The sequence below is a fragment of the Pelodiscus sinensis genome, chromosome 27, assembly GCF_052426305.1.
Source record: "Pelodiscus sinensis isolate ZL-2025 chromosome 27, ASM5242630v1, whole genome shotgun sequence".
NCBI classification, from domain to species: Eukaryota; Metazoa; Chordata; order Testudines; family Trionychidae; genus Pelodiscus; species Pelodiscus sinensis.
This window is the reverse complement of record NC_143078.1, coordinates 11,338,862-11,363,258: the sequence shown is the minus strand read 5'-3', so window position 1 is coordinate 11,363,258 and position 24,397 is coordinate 11,338,862. Positions and strand designations below refer to the sequence as shown.

Below are 24,397 nucleotides of genomic sequence, written 5' to 3'. Positions count from 1 at the left end.
CCCTCAACGCACAGTGTAAACACTACGTCACTTTCCTTGACTGTTGCAGCCTTTCAGAAACTTCCCCGTGAAGCCCTACACTAGCAGTTAAATCGGTGCAAGTGCTTCTGGGGGGATGCGCACTGTTGACACAAGGCGCATAGTGGGGATGGGTAAAACTGATTCAATTAGTGTGTGGCTGTACATCAATGTAACTTGGGTTGACTTCACACTGTAGTTACTTTAAACTTGGCTCACAAGAGGTGCAAGCAAAGCTGATGTGAACCAGGTCTAAACTGGTCTGAGGGTGGCCACACACAAAATTGCTCTAGTTTGACGACAGCCTCATACCTTTTAGTTAAACGGATCCTTGCTAGAGATGGACCCAACTCAGTGAGAGCAGCTCCAGGGTTGACAAGTGTCTGTGGCAGGTGTCATGCTGTCAGTTTCAGCCCCCAGGACAGTCAGGATCCTGGACCATGGTCAGCAAGGTGGCAGCCGTCCGGCTGGGAGGAGGATGAGGCTGCTGCATTTTGATCCAGGAAGAGGCAGAGGCTCAGGCAGAGTAGGAGCAGAGGGCTCCTAATTTTTTCCGAAGAGGCAGATAAAGGAAAAGTGAAGCAAGGGGAAGCTGGTTGGCACGTGATAGTGACTAGGACCTCTGAAGTCATCCCCCTTCCACGTGCGGCGCCTGTTCCCACCTGCCGTGGCCTATCTGCTTTCGAAACACTAGCCTGAGCCTGGCGTGCGTGGTGTCGTGTTAGCACTCCACTCGAGTGCCACCCGGCCGGACAACATGTCAGTGATTTTTCCCCCCCCCCCCCCCCCCCGGGAGCAGCTGTCCTCCTCGCTGGGCAGCACCGTCAGCCCGCGGAGCAAATGGCTGCCTCTAACTGCAGCAAGCCCTCGTTCGGCCAGCAAGCTTCCTCCTCCCAAATTTCCCCTGGAGGCTTTTCTTTGGGCTGGCTGGTGGGCTCTTCTGTTTCAGAGACTGCCCAGGTAGCTGCTCTTATAGTTCCCTGAATTCTCTCAGGGCGAAAGTCCCCCCTCTGCTCAGAGCCCAGCACAAGGGCTGGGCAGTGCAATGGCCATAAGAAGTTATAAGGGGGCGAGAGTGGAGTATGTGACCCACCCGAGGGTTGACGTGGTATCTCGGCCTTACGCGGGTGCACGTCCCTTGTCATTTCTCTCCTAATACACCTGCACCTTTCCCTATTTCCCCCTTTTGACGGAGCTTCCCGTGCTCCGCCCACCTTGTCACTTGGCCTCCAGCTGGGGTAAGATCTTCCATGCTGGGAAGCGAGCGGCACTTCAGTCAGCACAGGGATCCTGCACCATTATTCTCCTGCTTCTGAAGAACAGAACTAATGAGCTTGCAGCGAGCCTGGTGCCTGTGTACGGCAAGTGGTTCCCCAGGGGAGGAGACCAACAGGAACTCTGAGCCTGGGGGGAGAGCAGAGGCATGGGGAGGGTGCATTGTGCCACAGGAGCTGCTGCAGAGGAAGGATTACTTCTATCAGCGAGCATCTGTCTCGCTGGATCAGGCCCTCCTGATCTCCCCTATGTCTGCCTGCTGGCGGCTAATAGAACTAAGCACATGCATGGGCTACATGTGCAGAGCCACTGGAGTGTCACCTGTTCTATGCCCGCAGCACGAGTCACGTGCCTCTTGCTTTATTGCCAGCAGTCGACAGAAGGCAGAGGTTTTGGTAGGGTGAAGAAATGAGACCAACACCATCCAATCCACCCCCTGCCACCCAATACTCATATGGGCCTTATCGTTTCTCCATATGCACAGCGCACAAGTCTCAACATTTCCCCTTTTACTTACTCACACTCTCTCTCTCTGTCTTCTCCCCTCCCCCAACCAAACTGGAAGTTCATTCAGGCCTTTCCTAGGGCCCAGTCCCTGGGTATTTTGCCTGAGGAAGAGTAGCAAGTTCTGAACCGCTAGTTAGCAGGAAATAAGAGACGTATATGTAAAAGTTGGAGCCCTCCAAGCCAAATGGTGCTCTGTGTGACGGTCTATTCAAGAAGATATAGTGAAAGGCAGGAAAACAATACGTCACATTTCTATAGTGACTTTTGTCTTGAAAGATCCCAAGGCACAGAGAACTAGTGAGATGCAGCTATCTCTGGGGAGGAGCTGTCAGCCAAGTGGATGGGCCAGCCCAGAATGCAACAGTTTCCTTGCTGACAGGATGGCCTGTTGTTTCTTTGTGGATGTAATGCTTTGAACAGACCTCTCTATGTACAGGTAGCTTTTCATTATCCCTCATTAAGGAAGGCTGGCCTGAAAGCTGTCCTTGCCTCACTCAGCAATAACCTGACCTTTTGTTAATGAGACTCCGCCATGCGTTACGGTGCATAACTAGCCCGGGGCTCCGGGGACAGAGAGGAGAGAATAGGTATGTGGCTGCAGCCTGACCAGGCGCTCTCAGACGAGGAAAATGTTCACTTTTTTAAGGCTACTTTGGAATAATAGTCTGAATTAAATTTCTGCATGCTGGAGTCTATTAACCCTTTCAGGACGAGTCCGGAAATATGAACTGATCTTGCTAAGAGACGCTGCTCTGGGCTGCTGTAAGATGTGCTGGTTTGTTGCAGTCCCCAAAAGGTCTGTGTCTATGTGGGGATTGCTAGAGCAGCGTGCGTTCAGGCCGTGGCCTCTCCTGGTCCAATCCGCCCCTCTACTTGAGATGGAGAGAAAAGAGGCTTGCCTACAGCTGGCTGTATAACAAGTGAGTATTCCCTGGTGCCTGATCTTCAGGGATGGCAAGTAATTGTAGTACAGGTTGGACCTCCCTGGTCCGGCACCATCTGGACCTGACCAGTCCAGATGAGGGATTTTGTCTGTTCAAGGGAGGTCATTTCTGGCTCCTCAGCCACCAGCCTCCCCAGTCCTGGCCCAGCCTGCTAGCCTCCCAGCCAGCTCCACCCTGCTGCCCTGTCAAGTCTGCTGGGCAGCCCCTGCCACCATGGCTCCTGGTGCCACCTGGCAGCCATGCATTGAGGCTCCTGACCCCACTGGACAGCCAGTGCTGCTGCGGCTTCCAGTCCCACCACGCTGCCACACGGCAGGTCTCCCAGCCCCACAGGGCAGCTCCACTGTTGCGCGCTGGGCGGCCCCACAGTGCTCCCTGCTGCTGGCCCTCCACGGTCCTGCAACATCTGGGCCAGACCACGGAAGTTGCCAGACCGTAGAGTCCTGATGTAGAGAGTTTCAGCTCATACCAGTTGAAGTCAATGGAGACTGGGTTTCCGGCATCTCTGAAAATCAGACTCAGTATTTCCATTAGCTAGAAAAAGCTAATTATTAAAAAATAAATCAGATTATCCTTGGAAAAAACCCCCCATGTTTAAAGTAGCTTTGTCAAACCAAAGTATAATAGTGAGAGTTGCAAAACTTCTACAGGGTTTACCCCGTTCCTGCTAATCCCTTGTCGCCACTCTTGCTGAGCGACTTCCACTCGATAACGGATCTCGCCCTTAGCCTGCAAGGGAGGGGAGAGTGTCTCATCTCCCTGTCACACGTCTGGAACGGAGAGACAGAGAAACTAAGTGATTGGGCCGAAGTCGCGCAGACCTATAGAGTCAGAATCCAAAGACTTTAACACCTCCTTGTTAGGGATGCTTTAGTCTTCATAGACCCCTGATTGTGCAGACCTTAAGCCAGATCCTCGGCTGGTAGAAATCAGAATAGCTGAGGACTGGGCCCTTAGCTCCAACTGTTGTTGGATGGATGTCAATGACCTGCAACTGAGGTTTGACATTCACATATCGAGAAATTAAAGCAGGGCTGGACTAAACTTTACCCGCCTCTTCACCCAGACCAGGCTCAACGCTCTAGATCAGTGTTTCCCAATTGGTGCTCTGGGGAACCCTGGGGATCTGTGAAGTGAAAGCAAGGGTTCCGCAAAGAGCCTGCACTCCCCGGCCCCCTGTTAAAGAGACAGAGCCACGGCGAGGGCTTTTTTTTTTTTTTTCCTCAACAAAACGCGGCAGGGGCCCATTTTTTTTTTTTTTTTTTTTTTTAAGGCAACTCTAGGGGTTCAAATAAGATTGGGAAACACTGCTCTAGATAAACAGACACGTAGTACATACCAGCTCTTTTCTAACAAACCAGTCACTGGATGTACCAATGGCACATCTTTCTGAGGTCAGAAGTTATCCCTCTGCCTTCCAAATAAGCCACAAACTCTTTTCTGTGCACAGCAACTGCCATAATACCCTGGCCGTGCCATTTCAACACTCCGTCCTGACCCGCCTTCTGCCCTGATTTGAGTCGACTCTCAATCCTTGGCCATTGCAAAGGACACGCTAAATTCAGCATCATCCCAAATCTATAATATATAAAGGAGACTGTTTGTATGTTTGTGCTTTAATAACTTGGACACTATAAGAGCTACCGCAACCAAACTTTGCATGGGTTAACCTTTCCTCCAGGAGAAGGTTTTAAGGGACTGTGGGAGGGAAGAGACGAGAGACTGATGCTTCTCCCCAGGGCTGCGCAGAGCTTGGCAGTGCGAGGAGAAGCAGCTTTCCTGGGGCAGTGGTAGGGACAGACAGTCACTAAGGCCAGTGGAGAGTGGGCTTGGGCACCGGCGGCTGGCGCACCTGGCTCCTTTCCCCCTCCCTCCCCTCAGGCTCCTCACCTCAGTTATATCAACTTTCCCGAGCAACGCCGGGTAACTCCAGCTAGTGTTCTGTAAAACCTCACTTTAACCCAGCAGTGCATGATTTTTTTTAAATCACTTTTTCCGCCCCAATTTTTTCCAGAGATGCCAGCTCTCACTGTGCTGTCGGTTGTGCCCTCATTACATTTAGTGCGGGTTTTTCCTGAAAGCCCTAACGCCCGTGAACCTGTGATTTCAAAAACTTTCATTTTTGAAAAGAATACATTTGTGTCTGTTATAATGGCAGATAAAAGCTTGAAAATGTGTCCTGAGCATAGGCAATGAGTTATATGGGCCCATGGTGCCCGGGCACTAGGAATATTCCTAGCCCGGGGGCCCTGCTCCAGCAAAGTTTGTGGCGGGGTCTCTCCCCTGGCCCCACCTGCCACCCTTCCCCCACTCAAACTCCCTCCCAGAGCCTTGGGTGGGGAGGAGGGGCAGAATTTGGGGGCAGAGATATGGGCTAAGGGCAGTCTAGACACAACCAAAATTTCTGCAATCCTGCCGCCCCTGGTCCTACGTACACGCTAAAGGCTCAAAATCTGGAAGGCAAATAACCAGACCCCCAAACTGATAGTTTTTGCATTTTAAATGTGTGGTCTCTAAACCAGTCTTCTGATTTGGCGGGGGAGGGCTGGACCCATGACTTTGGAACGCTGGGGTTGGAGAGAACATATTTCCCTGCCGTGTTTACAACCCAGACCTTGCCGAATTGCAGGCATGTGTGGTAACTTAGGGTTTGATCCTGCAACTGTACCTGCATGGACCAACCTCTGCATCTATGCAGAGCCCCAGGTAAGTCTCAGGTGCCCTCGGTGGAAGAAGGGACCTACCCTTTTGCACAGTTGCAGGACTGGGGTCTAATTTGACCGGAAACTGACCCAGCCTAATTTCCCTGTCCAATTGCTGTGAAATCATAACACCCAGCTCTTATAACACTTCTCACTTAGAGGTCTCAAACCGCGTTGCAAAGGAGTTCAGTTTATTTATCCCTATTTTACATGTGGGGAAACTGAGGCACAGAGCGGCACTGTAACTTGCTCATGCTCAGCGACAGCGCCTGGAGTAGAACCCAGGTCTCCTGAGTCCCAGGCCAGTGTTCTAGCACTAAGAATAAAATGACTGGAATGAGTGTTTAAAAATATGAGACAAAGTTATGGGAGGCATTGTTAATACACAATAACCTCTGTACTCCAGGTCTCCCTAATTTGGGAGCACCCGTAGTACGGAACCTGGCAGGTTGAGTGGATGTGGCTCTGGGTGTTGCTGGTTCCCCACCTCCCAGTTTGGGGAACCGCAGCACAGCGATGTGCACTGCCTGAGGCTTTTCCCCGACACTCCCATACCAGCAGGGGGTGGTGCGTGGGCGTGGTGGGGGACCCAGAGCACTAAGTAAGCACCCTGTCTCCATCCCCCTCATTCTTTGCCTGGCCCAGCAACATTTTAATCTGGCAAACCTTGTGTCCTCCCAAAAAACCAACAAATCGTCTTGTAGCACCTTAGAAGCTAACGAAACATGTAGATGGGATCACTAGCTTTCGTGGGCACAACCTATTTCTTCAGATAACTGCAGAAAGTTCGCTAGATTAAAGAGATTCAAGTGTAATCAGGAATAATTTTTTTTTAAATCCCAGAACATGACATGATTTGAAAATGCTTCTTTAAAACAGTCCTACAGGCATTTTTTTTAAACAAACTAGTGAGTAAGTGACCTTTTGTTCATCTGCATCTTTCCGATGGTAAATCGATTTATTTCAGATCATCCAAAACTACTTTTAAAGGCACCCATCCAAATGCTCTGGGTGACTTGCATGTCAGTAGTTAGCTGAGCTTGGGGCCCCTCTGTGCTAGGTGCTGTGTTGATATAGAACAATGACAAAGTCTGCCCCAAAGAGGTTTGGCCCAGATCTTTAAAGGTATTTAGATGCCTAGAGTCCATTAATTTCAATGGGAATAGGATGCTGAACTAGTTCCAAAAATCTGACCCTTAGAGTGGGTGTAAACCTACAAGTCAGAATGAGAAGGTCATATTGTCGGCATTTGATAGATCTGGAGCGGCTGCACTGAGGGATTAAGGAGCTGGGCTGTTGAAAGACTCCCATTGCCTTCAGTGGGCCTTTGGGACTTGTCCAGGTTTGCAAAATGGGAATTGAATGGAGATTTTCTGACCACCAGTTCAGTGCCTCACCCACGGAACAAAATACAGGACTATGTAGCACTTTAAAGACTAACAAGATGGTTTATTAGATGATGAGCTTTCGTGGGCCAGATCCTTGATCTGAGGAAGTGGGTCTGGCCCACGAAAGCTCATCATCTAATAAACCATCTTGTTAGTCTTTAAAGTGCTACATAGTCCTGTATTTTGTTTCAGCTACACCAGACTAACACTGCTACATTTCTATCACCCACGGAGTCATCCTTTGTCGCATCCTGATCCTTTTTTAAAGGGGACAGTTAACTCCCGCCGTCGCTCCCCACGCCAGCCAAATTGCAGCTGCAGGTCACCCTCTCCCACTTCCATCGCCCCGGTTCACTGAAAGTCAGGGAGAACAGATGCTGCTGCTCCAGGGAAAAGCACCTGCATGCTGAGCATTTTTCTGACCCACGGTTTGGCTAGGAACTGTGCAGTGTAGTCTGGAGTAGTTAAGGCATCAAACGCCTGCCACTTGGGAGACAGCCGTGTTGTGTTGTGTTGCTGTTTTTTTCTTTTTGCCTTTAAAGCCTCAATAAGTTTTTGCCAGAAAATCAGCAATGAAGCTGTGATCTGTCTAAGATCTATTGTGCTTGCACATCTAGCCTTTGTCTCTTCCCACTGAATGAGCTCGCATTAGGAGAGACAAGACCGTGCAAATTAGAAAGAGGCGAACCGTTTTAGGAAAGGAAGGGTAAATGTCAGGGGTAATGTTCTTGAGTTCTCTCACTGATTTAAGCATAAAGATGTCCCCTGAATCAGTTGTTATCCCCTCTCGGGGCCTAAGGACCATTATGTAATAATGACATTGTGCGCTGTATTGTTTGACTGTCGTCACTTAAATCCAACAGCGCATTAGTGTTGAGCATCTGCACAGACTTGGCAGCTTACTTACCCATTTTGGGCTGATTAGATGACCTTGAGACAAGCTTTCTCCCTCCCCTGTCTCTCAAATGCTGTCTGTCTAATTCGGAGCTGGCTGTGGAATTATGGATTTATTTTTCAGGCCCACTTCTGTTCAGATTCATACTGCACGTGGCAGGAAATCATCAGACTTTTACATTTGAAAATAAATACACGAGAGAAGAGGTAGCAAGCTTCCAGCATGCAGATAGCTTCTGTAAATAATCTCTGTCTGGCTAGCTTGCTTTATATCCTAGGGCAGGGCCGAATTTTTGATGGGACTGAAAAGATGGGAAAAGGAAAGTGCTTAAATGCAATAAAGCTTTGCTTTCAGACAGTGCACCCACAGTTGTAATAAAAGAGACGTACAGGAGCAGCCAACACCCTTAAACCTTGTATTTCATATTTGTTTTGTGAGGGTTAAGTCATTTAAGCGATATAGGCAAAATTAGTCCAGTCCAATAGTGCGATATAGCATGAAATAAAATATATTTATTAAAGCTGCAATTTTCAAATGTGTCCATATTCCACTGAAATTGTAATACCTCACTGCCCCTTGGACCTTTCAAAAATCCCCATTAATCTTCATACATATAAAATACTAAAGACCAATCGGTGTCATGCTGTATAATATGGATCATAGAATCCTAGGGCTGGAAGAGACCTCAGGAGGTCATCAAGTCCAGCCCCCTGCCCAAAGCAGGACCAACCCCAACTAAATCAACCCAGCTAGGACTTAAAAACCTCCAAGGATGGAGATTCCACCCCCTCCCCAGGTAACCCTAGGGATGAGGCAAGATCATCATGGTTCAGTGGGATTACTATGCTGATCCACACTGTCTGACAATGTGTAATCGGGGCAGCCTTGAATGTTGTACACAGCATTTGAGATCTAGTGACAGCATATTTGATGAGAAGTACACTCTGAAAGCGGCCTCAAGAGTTGACCTTGGGGAGTCTTATGTTTCTCACCATGAGTGCATATACTCAGCTAAGCTAAGATTGTTTTATTATCTGCTGGCTCTGCAAACTCAAACTGGGAATCTGAGAGTCATGCTAGAAGTTTTACTGGTTCTTGCGTATTTCCATCCAAAACAGATTTTGTAACTGGATTTTGTTGATAATTCTGGGGGATGCACAAGTTCGAATAGAAGCTAGATCCCTCTCTTTAAACCGCACTTGTACTACAGTGCTAGCGTAGAGGGGTGCAGATTTTCTGAAATACTGAGCACCCACAACGCATCTTAAGTGGGTGCCCAGCAGCTCCATAATTCGGGCCTTGAATGCTTATTTTAGTCAGTGGATATGGCTCTGAAGACAGGTGTGGGAGGAGGCAATTCACTAGAGTAATAAGCTGCCATTCTTAGTCATTTTCCAACCGTAATCTCTCTCCAAATAGAAATAGAATCATAGAACCATAGAGCTGGAAGAGACCTTAGAAGGTCATCAAGTCCAGCCCCTGGCCCAAGGTAGGACCAATCCCAATTAAATCAACCCAGCCAGGGCTTTGTCTCTAGGGATGAAGACTCCACTACTTCCCTAGGTAACCCATTCCAGTGCTTCCCCACTCTCCTAGTGAAATAGTTTTTCCTAATATCCAACCTTGACCTCTCCCGCCACAACTTGAGACCATTGTTCCTTGTTCTGCCATCTGTACTGAGAACAGCCTCTCTCCATCCTCTTTGGAACCTCCCATCAGGAAGTTGAAGGCTGCTATCAAATGCCCCCTCAGTCTTCTCTTCTGCAGAGTAAACAGACCCAAATCCCTCAGTCTCTCCTCATAGGTCATATGCTCCAGCCCCCTAATCATTTTGGTTGCCCTTTGCTGGACCCTCTCCAATGTATCCACATCCTTTTTGTAGTGGGGGCCCCAGAACTGGACACAATACTCCAGATAAATAAATAAGGGGGCCTCCATAACTGTTTTCATCCTGTTTCCTTCAGAAAAGAGAATTTCAGTTTCTAAGCTGCAAACATACATCTCCTTCCAAAGACTAATGCAGTGGGGAAGTTTGCATATAGTAATTCCTGGATAGGAAAACCAGATCTAGAGTTGGATTGTGATTACCACTGTGGGAGGTGGAATTGTCATGGCTGGTCTCCTGTCAAATACTGACTGGTCCGTGCTCTGAAAATGCCTGCATTGCTGGACTCTGGGCTGGCACTGCTGTGAGGAAGTTCACAACATGGGAGTGATCGACAGAGAAGTCCTCACTATCAGATCAGTGCAGCCCATCCTAGCAAAGGGACCACTCCAATCAACCTTTCCCTGAAAGGTCATCACTACTTCGTATACCAGCCTGACCCGTGAGTCATCTGTCATTTGAAGAGCTAAGGCAAGAGACATTGTTGCTAAACTTTGCTAGGAGAAGGGTAAATATATAAAACATTGTGTGGTATTGCAACCATGTGAAGCCTATTAAAGTCAATGGAAGCTGCATAGTTAAAATACTGGAGGTGGGTGGGAGGTGAATATTTAAGGATGATACCTAATGGTTAGCATTCCAAGCTTTCACCAATAGATGTCACTGTCTGGCCTCATAAATCAAGCAAGGAAGAGGTATTTATCCAATATAGTTTCTCTCCTGTGCCTCCCAGTGGAAGTACAGAGTGGTTGCAGAGACAGTCTTCCATTCCTTGTGGTCTTTAACTCCTGCTAGGCCATGTCTCCACTAGGAAACTATTTTGAAATAACTAAATTCGACTTCCGATTTTACAAAGTCAAACTGGCGTGTCCATACTACGAAGAAGCCTCAAAATTAGTCCAAGCAGAGCTCTGTTACTGTGGACACTTTGCCTCAACTTAGAGACCCAGGAAGCACTGGGGAGCGATTAGTTCAAATTACTCTGGGGAGTAATTATTTTGAATTAGCAGCACTGGAACGTTCACACGATCGCTATTTCAAAATAACTATTTCTGAATTAGCGTTATTCCTCGAGGAAAGCAGGGGTACAAATTTCGAAATAAGCGGCCCGTTATGTCAAAATAACGGGTGTAGTTAGGTGGATTTACTGCCGCGGTGTCCTCACAGGTCTCTAGCTCTGTTGATGATGATAACCAGAAGGTTGCTTGTGTGTGTACTCAATGAAGTGGGCCCAGTGACCACAGCAGACCCCCAAAGACCACAAACCAGATAAGGTTTGAAGGTGCCAGACCAGGTTTATAAAGCCCTAGTGTAGACCAAAGCCTAGGGGAAAAACAACACAGTGCATAGGAAGGACAGGCTGGTATTTATTGTAGATCATATGTGCAGACAGGCACATGTGCTCTTGGAAATCTGGCTCACTTATTTTCCTTGGTTTGCAACTTGAACAGTGTCCTCTAGCTGAGGCATTGTTGGCTAACTCCAGGCCACTAATAGATGTTGTGCTGCTGCCTACAAAAATACCCCTCTTTTGGAATGTGAATGCTCTGAGTCACCAGACTATCGTTTTCCTCCAGCAGTTCATCTGTTACAGTGCAAAGTATGATAAAATAGGTCGTAAGTATCAGAGGGGTAGCTGTGTTAATCTGAATCTGCATAAGCAACAAGAAGTCCTGTGGCACTTTATAGATTAACAGATTTATTGGAGCATAAGTTTTCATGGGCAAAGACCCACTTCGTCAGTAAGGTTGCCAGGTGTCCGATTTTGAACCCGACAGTCCAGTATTTGAGCTTTCGGTTCAGGAAACAAATTGAGAAAATAGAAATGTCCGGTATTTTCTAAATAAGATGTAATGTAGATTGTGATATCATGTCAAGTGTGCTGAAACCATCTGGCAACCCTATTCGTCAGATGCATCTGACAAAGTGGGTCTTTGCCCACGAAAGCTTATGCTCCAATAAATCTGTTCGTCGACAAGGTGCCACGGGACTTCTCGTTTAAAATAGGTCACGTGGCTAAGACACTGCTACACTTGCTCTCGTTTCTAAAATCATCTGATCAACTATTCAAGACTGGCTCTCTAAGTAGCCAGTACTCCTCTGTATTTTCCAATGGTAGGAGGTTTTTTCCCTGCAGTCATCAACAATGTCATTGGCCACTTATAAAAAATCTGAAGATAGACTTCAGAGGAGCTACATCCAAGATGAATTTGGCTCGGAGGAATGGGGACGTGTTCTTGCGGAAATACTATGCTGCTCCCGTTTAGGCAAAAGTCTTCTTCCTAAAGACTTTTGCGCAAAAGGGCCAGTGTAGACAGCACAGTAGTGTTTTCCGCAAAAAAGCCCCGATGGCGAAAATGGTGATCGGGGCTTTTTTGCAGAAAACCGCGTCTAGATTGGCCATGGACGCTTTTCCACAAAAAGTGCTTTTGCGGAAAAGCGTCCTGCCAATCTAGACGCGCTTTTCCGAAAATGCTTTTAATAGAAAACTTTTCCGTTAAAAGCATTTTCGGAAAATAATGCCAGTGTAGACGTAGCCAATGTGTTTGTGGGTAGATATGCAGCCATCCTGCAGGGTGTTTGTGCAGGACTTTCCATTGGCAGAGCTCACTGTGCCTTAGAAGAGGGATCTTCCTTGCTATATGGGGAAGCTGAGGCACAGGGAGGCGTCAGCAGCAGGCGAGGGACTCACCGTGGCTGAAAATCAATCCCTAGGGGTCTCAGATTGGGCTTCCCCCACCATGAGGTATCCAAAATGAAAGGTTACTGTTGACATTGAGTCAGGGCAGAGCTGGGATTGGACCTGCAGCCTCCCAACCCAGAGCTCTGTCTGCCTCTTCTGCACAGGATGTTAGACCTGATCAGATGCGACTGTCTGGAAGACCACAAAACCTAATGTTGGTGTAACCCACACGCCTACCAGGTGTGGTTCACAGTCCCATGTAGAGGCACTGAGACCACTTAGGGAAAGAATGGGTGTGCTCTACAGCCTTAGCAGACAGTCAATTGGCTTTTAGCTCAAGCTGCAGAGGCTTCTGCACTAATTTCCAAGGGTCCCAGGTGCGGTTCCACCTGTTGGCATTACACTGGGACCAGCATTGCATCTGGCTTAGTGCGGAAGACCTATTATTTTGGTGCCAAAATTCCTTAGCTCTGTCCAGGAAGTCCCATGTGGCCATGGAATCACTGCACATAGTCCCTCCCTTACCCCTGCCTTTGCTGAAACTCCTCGCCAACACAGCAAGTTGCCTGAAGCTCTTCTAAGGCTCTTACTGATTACAGACGTCTCGTGTGCACACTTAACATTGGTTGCGGGGATTCCCTCTTCCTTCCCACCCTCAGTGTGTTACCTGCTGCTGGAAAACAGCGCAAGAGTGAGATCCGATTGGTTCCTTGTCGGTGAGCCAAGCCCTCTAGTCTCCTTTGTCGGACCCGGTTCAGCTGTTGCATAGCTTGGAAAGAATCAGTGTCCGTGACGGCGTGGAGAGGAGAATGCAAGAACATGATGTACGGGACAGCTTCCCCGAGAGGCAGGAAGGTGGGGGTGGGGTGGGAGTACATAGGCAGGAGAAGGGAACATCCAAAATACCTGCCGCTCTTTTTCAGAGGCTTGGGGACTGCTTGTGCCTACAAGGTGGAGGATCTGATTTCAGCAGTTGCTAGAGCACTAAGCAAGCTGCCGATAAGTGCCCTGCAAGGTACCATCGTTCAAGCACCTTGAACAGTGGGGGATGGCACCTGGCTATTGGCTCATAGTGCCAGCCATGACTGGTCTGTAATGGCTCTCTGCAGATTGCCTGGGAGGGAAATTGTTGCCACATTGACGTGGTCTTCCTGCCTGTCGTTAATGTGTAGGGATTATCTCGGTGTGCCTGAGAAAGGACAGTCTGGGCAATCTAGGCCTGATCGCCAGTCCCGGCCCACCGACCGACAACTGTGGTTCCCTGGATAAGGAGCCTTCGGTGATGCTATGGCAGGAGATCAAGCGGACGTCCTCCACCAGTGGCGAGCACTTGTTGGTCAAATGGAGTCACGCTCAGCTCACAAAGACCCTCAAGGAGAGGTGAGTGCCCGGTGCAAGTGGCTGCATGAGTCGAGGGGCAGCAACTCCCCTTGCAATCCGAGCTGAATATGGACGGACTCTATGTATAGTCTGTGCCTTGTAGGCACGAAGCCCAGGGGACGTAGGGCTTGCGTTTGGCATCGGGATATTCCAAACACATAATGGGTTGGCATTGGATCTCCCTCTGGTTTTGCAGCAGTGTCACTCCATTGGCTTCACCTGATTTACTGCAGTGTAAATTAGATCCGACTCCAGCCATTGCCTTCAGTGGCCTTTTCTCCTCTCAGGCCACGTCTACACTCCACGGAAGATCGACACTGGTGCAGTCGATCTTCCGAGGTGCAGTTTAGCAGGTCTAGTGAAGACATGCTAATTCGCACTGAGAGGGCATCCCTGCCAACACCGGTATTCCTGCTCCTCACAAGGAGTAAAGGGAAGCTGTTGGGAGTGTTTGCTCCTGTTGACCCCTCCGTTGTACAGACAGTGATTCACGGTATGTTGACTCCAGCTATGTAATGAACGTGGCTGGAGTTGCATATCTCTAAGTCGACTTTCCCCTGTAGTGTAGACATGCCCACAGTCCTCCAAAACAATGGGCCAGATTCTGATTTTGTTTACACGGGTGCTCATCTGGAGCGGAGTCACTCCAGATTGACACCTAGGGGACTGTGACCAGGATTGGTGCCTTTTTGCTCTCCACTTGCCCTCAGGAAGAATTGTAACCCCTGAATGCTGGAGAGTGCAGGGGATGCTTTTCATCTCCTCTGCCAGGTTGCAGGGTGCTCCAAAAGCAGCAGGCAGGAAGTGAGGCCAGGGCTGTGCCTCCCTCTCCACCCCCCCACTCCTCTGATCCCCATCACTGCCCAGAGAAGCTCAACAGCAACAAGAGCTGCCTGAGGATAGGGAGAGCTGCATCCTGTAAAAAGCTGTGCAGGATACGTGCGCAGCCTTTGCACTCTTAAGAATGCCTCCGGAGAGTGTCCTTGCACGGGGCAGTTCTGGGCCAGGCCCAATGCCGGCTTGTGTCTACAGCACTCAGCGGAGCCCTGAACAGTTGCTCTGCTAGGACTGCAGACGAAGCCCGTCTTGAACTTTTAAATTCTCAAACGTTTTCCATGAGACGCAGGATCATTCACTCTCAGTGGTTCAGGACAGACCCCGCTCTTGGTTGGGGGTACGGTCCAGCTCCCATTAAACGTCAGTGGGAGTTTCACTACGGACCTGGACAAGAGAGGAATCATGTCCCTAAGATGGCTGAGGCCAAGAGCTGAACATCCAGGCTTCAGGAATCTGCTCTCCCTCCTCCCCCCAGAGGTGGTCCCTCTAACTCAGGGTCTGTCTACACTTGCAGCATCTTTCGAGAGAGGGATGCAAATGAAGAGATTCGAAATTGCAAACGAAGCCGGGATTTCAATATCCCACGCTTCATTTGCATATGTGCGTTATGGCGCTATTTCGAAATAACAGATGCTGTTAAGATGCGGTTATTTTGAGAGAAAACCCTTCTCCCGAAATAACTGGTAAACCTCATTGTATGAGGAATAAGGGTTATTTTTAGAGAAGGTTTTTCTTTCAAAATAACTGCGTCTTAGCATCTGTTATTTCGAAATAGCGCCATAATGCAAATATGCAAATGAAGCACAGGATGTTTAAATCCCAGCTTCGTTTGCAATCTCGAATGTCTACATTTGCATGCCTCTCTTGAAAGAGGATGCAAGTGTAGACATATCCTCAGAGAATAAGGCACATTGGTAGTAGGGAGGTTAAACAGTTAACCTCAGCATCCCTAATTGGTGGGCAGTTTGCCTGTGCTGCCCAGGTTAGAAAGGTAAATGGAGATCTTCAGTGCCATGAATCTGGGCATTTTCCCAGAATTCAAACTCACTCCAACATGTCAAGGAAAAAACGTTGGCACCAAGCAGCAGCCAGCTTCCTGAAAATGACTTTGAGTTGGTAACAAAAGAGCCCTGCAGGTTGGCCAGGAGGAATACTTATTTCTTTGAGAGCCCCTGAAAAGTTCCCTTCTTGGGTTTCATACTGTACAAAAAAGGAGGCAGGGGGACCCAGTTTCTTTTCTGGAGCTTACAAACCAGATTTGTTGCTTTGGTGTGTTTTATCCAGCTGCCCAGGGAAGGCTCTCTTGAAGTCGGAATTTCAGTACCACGCGGACGTCTCGTCATTCATGGAAGATACAAATGGGAACCAGCCAGAAGGAAAGAGCTATAACCCGTGGGGATTACACTGCCACCAGCTGCACCTGAACCGCATGTCCTCCAAACTTAACGAGAACAAACTACATCGTATCCTTCCCCACTCCCCTCTCCCAGCCGTTCTTTTGGCACTTTGCTTATTGCATTGCGGTGATACCGAGAGGGCACAGCAACCAGCCTTCTGATGGAGAATTTGTTGTATTTATATTGGCTGTTAATAATGGATAACAATCATAGTCAATGAAACATTAGGTTATACCAGGCCCCAACCCCTTTGGGCATCAACATAATGTACAGGCAGTCCCCGGGTTACATGGATCCGACTTACATCGGATCCCTACTTACAAACGGGGTGAGGCAACCCCGCACTAGCTGCGCCCCCCCCCCCAGCAGACCGCCGAGACGCGCCGCGGTCCCGCCACCCGCGTCCTCCGCCGCGAGAAAAGCCGCTCCGCGTCTCCCTGGTCTGCAGGACTGAGGGAAGTGAGGTGTGGGAGAATAAAACTGAGCTCTGGAGAAATGTTTGGCTAGAGTTTCCCCTACAATATGTACCAGTTCCGACTTACATACAAATTCAACTTAAGAACAAACCTACAGTCCCTATCTTGTACGTAACCCGGGGACTGCCTGTACTTAACTTTGTTTAAAAGACACTCTTCCTCAAAGGGTGCCCATCCAAAACCAAAGGAGCCCTACACAGCAATTTAAAACCACTGTAATGTAGGACTCAGAACATAAAGGAATCAACACGGAGTTGCCTAGTGGATAGGGCATTTGCCTGGGGAATGAAGGGGGGTTGGTTCAAGTCGCATCCCCACTTCTGCCCACACAGGCAGCTGGTGGGAGCCAGCACCCGTTGCCCTAGAGATGGAGCTGGCTCCTGCATTAGTAAGGCAGTATACAGTATGCTAGGGAGGTGGGTTGGATTCTGGAGTGGCCTGGGGGATTGGGCATTTGCCTGGGGAGCACAGGAGTGATGGGCTCAAGTCCTGTCCCTCTCAGCAGCTCTAGTGGTGCCTTTTCCCCGCCCATCCTTGAAGTGACCAGACTTTTGTAGGAATCAAAACGTGACAGCTGTACTCCTTTGTCAGACACGTCATTTGATCACAGGTGATGGGATTAATCCTGCTACTAACAAACTTGAGTGCATTTAGTGTTATGTTGGATTGGCAGCCCTGGGTTGCTTCCCCACCAGAGAACAGAGCCATTGGTAATTTAACTGGGGATATTGCACTTAGAGTAAGTTGGGTGAAACTGGTAACAAGGGACCAGTAGCCACAATGGGTGCTGAAAAAGGGGAACTGCAAAGCCTCAAGAACTTCAGATGCACAGAGTCACCCCTGATTTAATACCTATTTCAACCCTGCCTTGAGACTAACAAACCTTCCTAAACTCATGTGTCCAGAGTTTCTGTTGCTTGAAAATGTGGTGTCAAAGTATCAATATCCCTGCATTCTGGACTTAAAGATGGGAACCAGGCAGCATGGAGATGATGCATCGGAAGAGAAGAAAGCACGCCACATCAAGAAGTGTGAACAGAGCACGTCTGCATCCCTTGGAGTTCGCATCTGTGGAATGCAGGTAGGAACCTCCTGACCCCTTCAGTATTTCTGTTCATCAAAACAAGCACAAGGAGTTACCACTTAGTAAACTCCAAGGCCAGCTCTACACAAAAGGAGAAAGTTGAATCAAGATACACAGTTATGTTAATCTTTGTCCCCACAGTGGGAGGCTGATGGAAGCAAACACTCCTGTCAGCTTCTCTTACACCTCAAAGGAGCAAGAATACTGGCTGCCGACTGGGCACCCACTGAGTTCGATTCAGCAGGTCTTAACTAGACCCGCTAAATCAAACTCCATAAGATCAATCGTGGCAGTGTTGATCTGCTGCTTAGTGAAGACATGGCCTAAGGGCTAAATTCTCAGCTAGTATGAACTGCTGTAGCTCGTTGTTCACCTCAACTGAGCTACCTCATTTTATACCACCTAAGAATCTGGCCCTAGACACGTATGTTATCCTGATTCTCCACCCATATTGTTCAGTGTTAGGACTGGAACCTGGAAGAAAGAACATAAACCTTCCATGCTCATTCATTTCTAGGAGCTGTCTAGTCAGTGCCAATACCAGACACCTAAATATTATGGCTCTTCATGATTGAAATTGTTACCCCTTCCTGCTAGATACCGAAACCATAAATTTGTTTCACTTATGCCTTTGAGAAGATTTAGAGCATTGCTCTGCTGTGTCTGCAGCAGGATAATTATTATGATTAAAACACACATATATATAGCACCGTAAATAGCGTCAAGTAGGTTCCTCTGCGGTCTTCAGTGTTATGCTGAACTGATTGCCCATTAAATTACATATGGGATGTAAGCTAATTCTGTATCTCCTCCCGGATCTTGGATATTCCTGTCTAGATTTTCCTGCCAGTCTTTATTTCTGTGCTTTGCAAAAATAAAACTATAGCACTTTGCATTACCAGCCAAGGGAGGGTACAGTCCCTTTATTAAGGCCTTGTCTATAATGATTGTTTATCTCGGGTTTAGACACTGATTTTGCTGCACTAGTGCAAATCCTTAGTGTAGATGGAAGGTAAATTGCTATGGCTCACAATTTTCACCAATGTTCCCTCTAATCTTTTCCATCTATGTGTACACTTTTTCCATTTATGCATGGAATAATTTTATGTGCACCAAGGCACGGGTAAATGTGCACCACCAATAGAAACTCAAGGTGTAGGTGCTCTGCTAATTACCTGGGTGGAATTTGAATTTCTCCTGAGTGGCCACACAAGTTTAGAGGGAACACTCATTTTCATCTTATACCAGTTTCAAACAGGGGTAAATTGCACCAGTGCAAATTGTGGTTGATAGTCTATCTACACTAGGAATTTGCACCAAAGCAGCAATTAGTTTCACACGTACAAAATGGGAAATGACAGTCTAGGAAGGAGTTCTGCTCTCCCACCCTATTCCCAGAGATGGTCTGTCTAACTCAGAGAATAAGGCACATTGGTAATAAGAAGCTAAGGCCTGGTCTACATTACAGTGGAAGGTCAAATTAAGATATGCAACGCCAGCTACATTAATTGTGTAACTAGAGTCGACACATCTTAAATTGAGATTCCACGCCATCCACACAGCTAGGGGGGGTCAACAGGAGCAAATGCTCCCGTCGGCTTCCCTTCCTCCTCATGAGGAGCAGGAGTACCGGTGCCGATGGAGGTGCCCTCTGAGTTTGATTTAGCAGGTCTTCACTATGGATGTTAAATTGCAGATGATTAGCTAAGTGAGTAGTAGATGGAATTTCCATACACTACTCTATTAGCCGATAATGAGGGAGGTGCTCGCTATAGGGTTGCCAGGTAGACCCCACCAAAAAACCGGACACACTTGATCATGGGCGGGGGGGGGGGTCCGGGGGCTGCGGGGCTAGATGAGAGGAGGAGGGGGGACGGGAGGAGGGGGGACAGGAAGCAGAAGTGGGGGGGGAGGTGTCCGGGGGCCGCGGGGCTGGCCGGGGGGGGGGGGGTCTGGAAAGTAGAGCTGGGGAGAGTTGGGGGCCGTGGGGCTGGACGGGAGGAGAGGGGGGCCTGGAGGAAGGGGGACGAGGTGCAGCCACTGGCCGCAGCTGGAGTCCTTTGGGCCGTGCCCCCGGCAGGCACTCCCTCTAGTTGCGAGCAGAAGCGGGGCGGGGGGAGTGACTCCCAGCCCCTCCTCCACCTCCACCCGGCTTCTGCTCGCAACCAGAGGCTTCCAGCTGGGAAGCAGGGCCGTGATTGGCACTGGGAACCTCTGGTCGCATACAAAAGCCAGGCGGGGGGAGTGGCTGGGAGTCCCGGCCCCCGCCCCGCCCCACCCGGCTTTTGCGTGCGACCACAGGGCTCCCAGCACCAATCGCAGCCCCACCTCCCAGTCACTCCCCCGCCCCCACCAGGCTTCCGTCTGGCACCCAGCCGGAAATTCAGAAAATCCCGGACATTGCACATGTCCGGTATTTTCTGAATGTTTCTACCAGACAGATGGTGCAAATACTGGACTGTCCGGTAGAAAACCGGACACCTGGCAACCCTAGCTCGCTACCACTGCTGCAGCTCTACTGTTTAAATGTAGTAAGGTTGCCAGATGTTCGGTATTTTTTCCTGAAACCAAAGCTTGTTGAGCAAAAAAAAAAGGACTCCAAGAGTTGTTAAAACACCGTGGCCCCTTTAAAAATCATGCCTCCCTGTGCCGGGCCGGGCAGCTCCCCGGTAAGAACTAGGGTTGCCAGACTACCCCCATATTGAGCCAGACAGCCTGGGATTGTCGCCTCCTGGCCAGGAAAAAATCAGAAAGTACCGGGCATTTCAGGTGTCCGGTATTTTCTGAATATTTTTACCGGACAGGAGGCAAAAATAACAGACTGTCCAGATCAATACCGGACACCTGGCAACCCTAAGTAGGAGCTGGGCAGCCGAGCCAGCTCCAATACATTTAAACTGCAGAGCTGCAGCAGAGTTAGCTCTTAGGGGATGGCGTGAGTTGGGACTATAAGTAGTTCCTGCTTGCGGAGCCCTGAGTCGGGTTGCCAGGTGTCCGGTATTGGTCCACACAGTCCGGTATTTGTGGCCTCTGTCCGGTGTAAAAAAAAACAACAAAAAACCCAGAAAATATCGGACACGTAAAATGTCTGGTATTTTCTGTTTTTCTTGGACAGAAGCCGCTTCGAACATTTTTCCCCTGCTGCATCTGGTGGGGGCAGGGGGAGCGGCAGGGCCAACCCATAGCATTTTGGCACCTGAGGCAGGGAGCTCAAATGATGCCCCCATGTCCCCTCACTGCACAGATACAGTTTTCTACACTCTGGGTCCTAGTGACACACCCCCACACAGTCTGATACCTGAGGCAGCTGCCTCAGTTCGCCTCATGGTAAGGCCAGCCCTGAGGAGTGGGGAGCATGGGGATTTAAAGGCGCAGTGACTCTTTTTTTTGGGGGGGGGGGGTTTGCTCAACTTTGTTCCCCTGTTTTTTTTGTTTTGGTTTGGTTTTTTGGGGGGTGTTTTTGTTTTTGCTCAGCCAATTTTTTCCCCACCATGTTTGGTATTTTTTGTGAAAGCATCTGGCAAGCCTAGTCCCGAGAGCTAACCCTGCTGCGGCTCTGCCTTTTAAATATGGCAGGGCAGCTCTTACTACATTTAAAAGGTAGAGCCGCAGTGCCAAGGCACCTCTGCCTCCCCTGCTCTCCCTGACCCCGTACCGTGGAGACGGTGCTGGGGAGAAACGGCTTTTAAGATGGCTCCTGCCGCCCTCCTTGCTTCCTCTTCTCAGCTCTTCCTCTTCCCTCCCCCGCCCCCTTGTTGTTGCTGAGACTGAAGAGGAACGGAGTATCTCATGTACCAGTTTGAATGTGTACCCCTTCATTTTAGATTAACTTTAAACTACATGCTTTTCCTTCTGTCAAACTAGCTGGGCTACTTATGTGCAGGATGTTTCAATAATCGGAGAGACACACAATCTGGATTATTGTTCTTTTTATTCAAGGTTTACCAAGCAGATACTGACCACTTTCTCTGCAAAGACAAGTATTATGGAAGGAAACTATCTCCCGATGGCTTCAGACAAGCCCTCTACCAGTTCCTTCACAACGGTGAGCACCTCAGAACAGACCTTTTGGAACCCATTGTGTCACAGCTAAAGGTTCTGCTTTCGGTCATCAAAAAACAGAGCTCCTACCGATTCTACTCCAGCTCGCTTCTCATCATCTACGATGGACAGGAACATCAGGAGACTAAAGAAACCTTGAACAACCATTCTCAGGGGTGTTTTCAGAACAGAAACCGCACCCTGCCACCTGGGAGTGGCTACCCCAAAGTCGACGTGCGCATGATCGATTTTGCCCACACTACTTATAAAGGTTCAAAGTATAATCACACCATCTACGATGGGCCAGACCACGGCTATATTTTTGGTTTGGAAAACCTGGTGAAAATTCTTGAGAGTGCCAGAGAAGGAGAATGACACAGGCTATGACCCAGCATGGACTTTGCAGCAATAGATATCCCGGGAAGGGACTGTCTCTGCTTTCAGCCAACCGTATGGAATCCCTCCTGGCTTGTGAATGTCATGTGCATTGTTTGGAATGAGATCATTGGCAACTTGCTAGGAACGTGCGGGAGATGCTATTTGCCATTACCAAAGCAAACTGTAAAAGTCAAAGGATTGGAAAGAATTGATCCTATCTGTGATCTCGCCAAAGATTTATTTTCCTTTGTTTTACTGCTGTCCTTGCTGTCTTTGCAAGTGAGAGGAAAGCATTACTTGAAAGATTTTTAAGATTTAACATAGGGCCGGCTCACCTCCATATCACCTGCAAAGCCAAGAAGGATAAGCCAACACCGTGCAGTGGAGATAGATGAGGTATTGGCAAGTCTTAAACTGCAGCATTGCTTTCAACCCAAGCTCGATGTGATGGGCCAAGGACATTCAATAACACAAACAGAAGAAAATGGCACTTGCAGATCCTCACGCTCTAAACGCCTGGCACTTTAAGACTGATTATGTAGCAAGTCCTCAGTATAGTACCACAGTATACATGGTGCTGTATATGAGGCAAAGGGCCAAATCTTTAAAAGGTCCTTGTTGTAAGGAATTACAGTCTCGAGGCATGAGTGAGGATGCTACAAAGCACAGAGAATCGTACAAGAGCTTAATATTAATACCCTCCCCTGGATGAATAAGGGGGCAGACTTCAGAAGTTTTCTGAAGGAGAGGATGGAAAGAAGCCAGATCTATCAGACAGTGCTGAGTCTGTCAGATAATGGTCATGAAAGGGTTCTCATCAAGGCCTTTTAGTTCAGAAGAGAATGTGACACAAGACTTGTCTGCACATGAAAGTTATTCCAGAATAAGGCAAGATGTGAATTCAAAACAGAACAGCTGATCTGCAAGAACTCCACATGTGGATACTTGTATTCTGGAATAAGAGGGCTTTTTCTGGTTTAGTTTAATCAATTTCCAAAATGAATTATTCCAGACTAAAAGTGTCCACACATAGTTATTCCAATATTGTTAGTCTGGAATAACTCGATGTTTGAAGGGGCTCTGAGTCAGGAACTTGAAATTTAGGGTCAACCGTGATTTGTTTTCTTTTGTAAAACTCAGAGTGTGTGCGTGTGTGTGTGCGTGCGTGTATGTCTGAAAGAGACACAACAGGGAATGTTAATCAAATGTTTACAATATTTGTGGACAAATAAGAATACAGAACAACTGATATAACCAATTCCTTCCTGCACACTACTGGAAACCTGTTAGAATATCTGGAAGTCAAGAAGAGAGATCCAAAGTCCAATTTGGGGAGCTGAAGTGTAAATAAAATGTACCAGGTCATTATTACTATTGTTATGTCTCATTTCTCACTTCCTGTACAGCCTGGAGTCGTGGTTGTGTTTAGCGCCGATTGTTTTAAAACAGGGGCAGGCAAACAAGGCAACACATCCTTTTCTTCTTAATGCTGTAGCATAGCGCAGGGCAGCAGGCATGAAGCATGAGTCTGATTTACAGCATCACCTTTTCAGCTGGGAGTGGAGAGGGGGAACTGGATAAGCCTTTTTATGCTTTAAAATGGCCATAAACCGAGCCTGACAGTAGCTTTTCGGTTGCTGCACAGTCGGTAGCCTGTCAGGGCCATGAGTGCAGCACAGCAGGCGCCAGATCACTCTGAAAGCTGCACAAAGCGTTGTACAACGCAGCGAAGGCAGCACTCTAATACATGCAGGGGCCAAGCCACACGGTTCATCAGCCGCCTTTCAAAACACAGTGCTGATGTGGCCACGTTCGCCCCGGGATCGGAGAAAGACACAGCGGGCGAGGGGTAAATATCTTTTATCGGATCATCTTCTGTTGGCGGGTGGGAAGCTACAAGCTTCCAAACTGTGCAAAAGAAAGATCCCTGTGTTGCTCGGAAGCATTTGCCTTCCTCCACCAGAAGCAGGTCCAATGAAAGATCTGGCCGCGCCTGGCTTCTCTCTCTCAAATGACAGGTTGGGGTCTAGCTCCATGGACCGTGGATGATGCTGGGCTTCCGCAGAGTCTGCTCTTTAGCAATCCCGGGACTGGTTTTGGCCAGCAGGGCTCTCTCCAGGCTGGTCAAAGGGCTACTGGGCGAAGTAGCCTGGCTGCCTCTGTTCTCCCTGCGGGTAATGATGCTCCAAGGCAGACCAACTAGGAGCGTGCAGCAGGCCCTGAGACATTACTCAGTCCCCTCCCTGGCTCTGTGCAGGCAGGGGGGAGCATGCAGCAGGCTCTGCCCCTGTGGAATCAAGCTGCTCCCAACCATAGGGGAATCTCAGAGCCCATGTCAGTGTCAGGCTCGAACTCCTTCGGCGCATGCGCAGCCGCCTTCTGTTGCCCGAAGCGCAAGGCTTCCCTGGGCTATGCTGCGCACGCGCCGACGCGGATGAACGGAACGTCGGTTCTGCCGTTGGTCCCTTCTCGCCCCCCGTCGTTTTGAATACGGAGCGAGCTTATTG

General features: G+C 48.7%; 1 protein-coding gene across 3 annotated transcripts in view; it reads left to right on the top strand.

Annotated features, from left to right (window-relative positions):
• IP6K3 (inositol hexakisphosphate kinase 3) overlaps positions 1 to 24,278 on the top strand; it is a 50,407-nt gene extending 26,129 nt beyond the window's left edge. For all 3 annotated transcript variants that reach the window (XM_025182736.3, XM_025182737.3, XM_025182735.3), the window contains 4 exons: positions 13,470 to 13,677; positions 15,799 to 15,977; positions 17,293 to 17,468; positions 21,411 to 24,278. In XM_025182736.3, the coding sequence (XP_025038521.3) occupies positions 13,470 to 13,677; positions 15,799 to 15,977; positions 17,293 to 17,468; positions 21,411 to 21,887 (1,040 nt within the window). In that variant the 3' untranslated portion in view covers positions 21,888 to 24,278. The remainder of the gene's footprint in view (positions 1 to 13,469; positions 13,678 to 15,798; positions 15,978 to 17,292; positions 17,469 to 21,410) is intronic.
• The last annotated feature ends 119 nt before the right edge of the window (positions 24,279 to 24,397 follow it).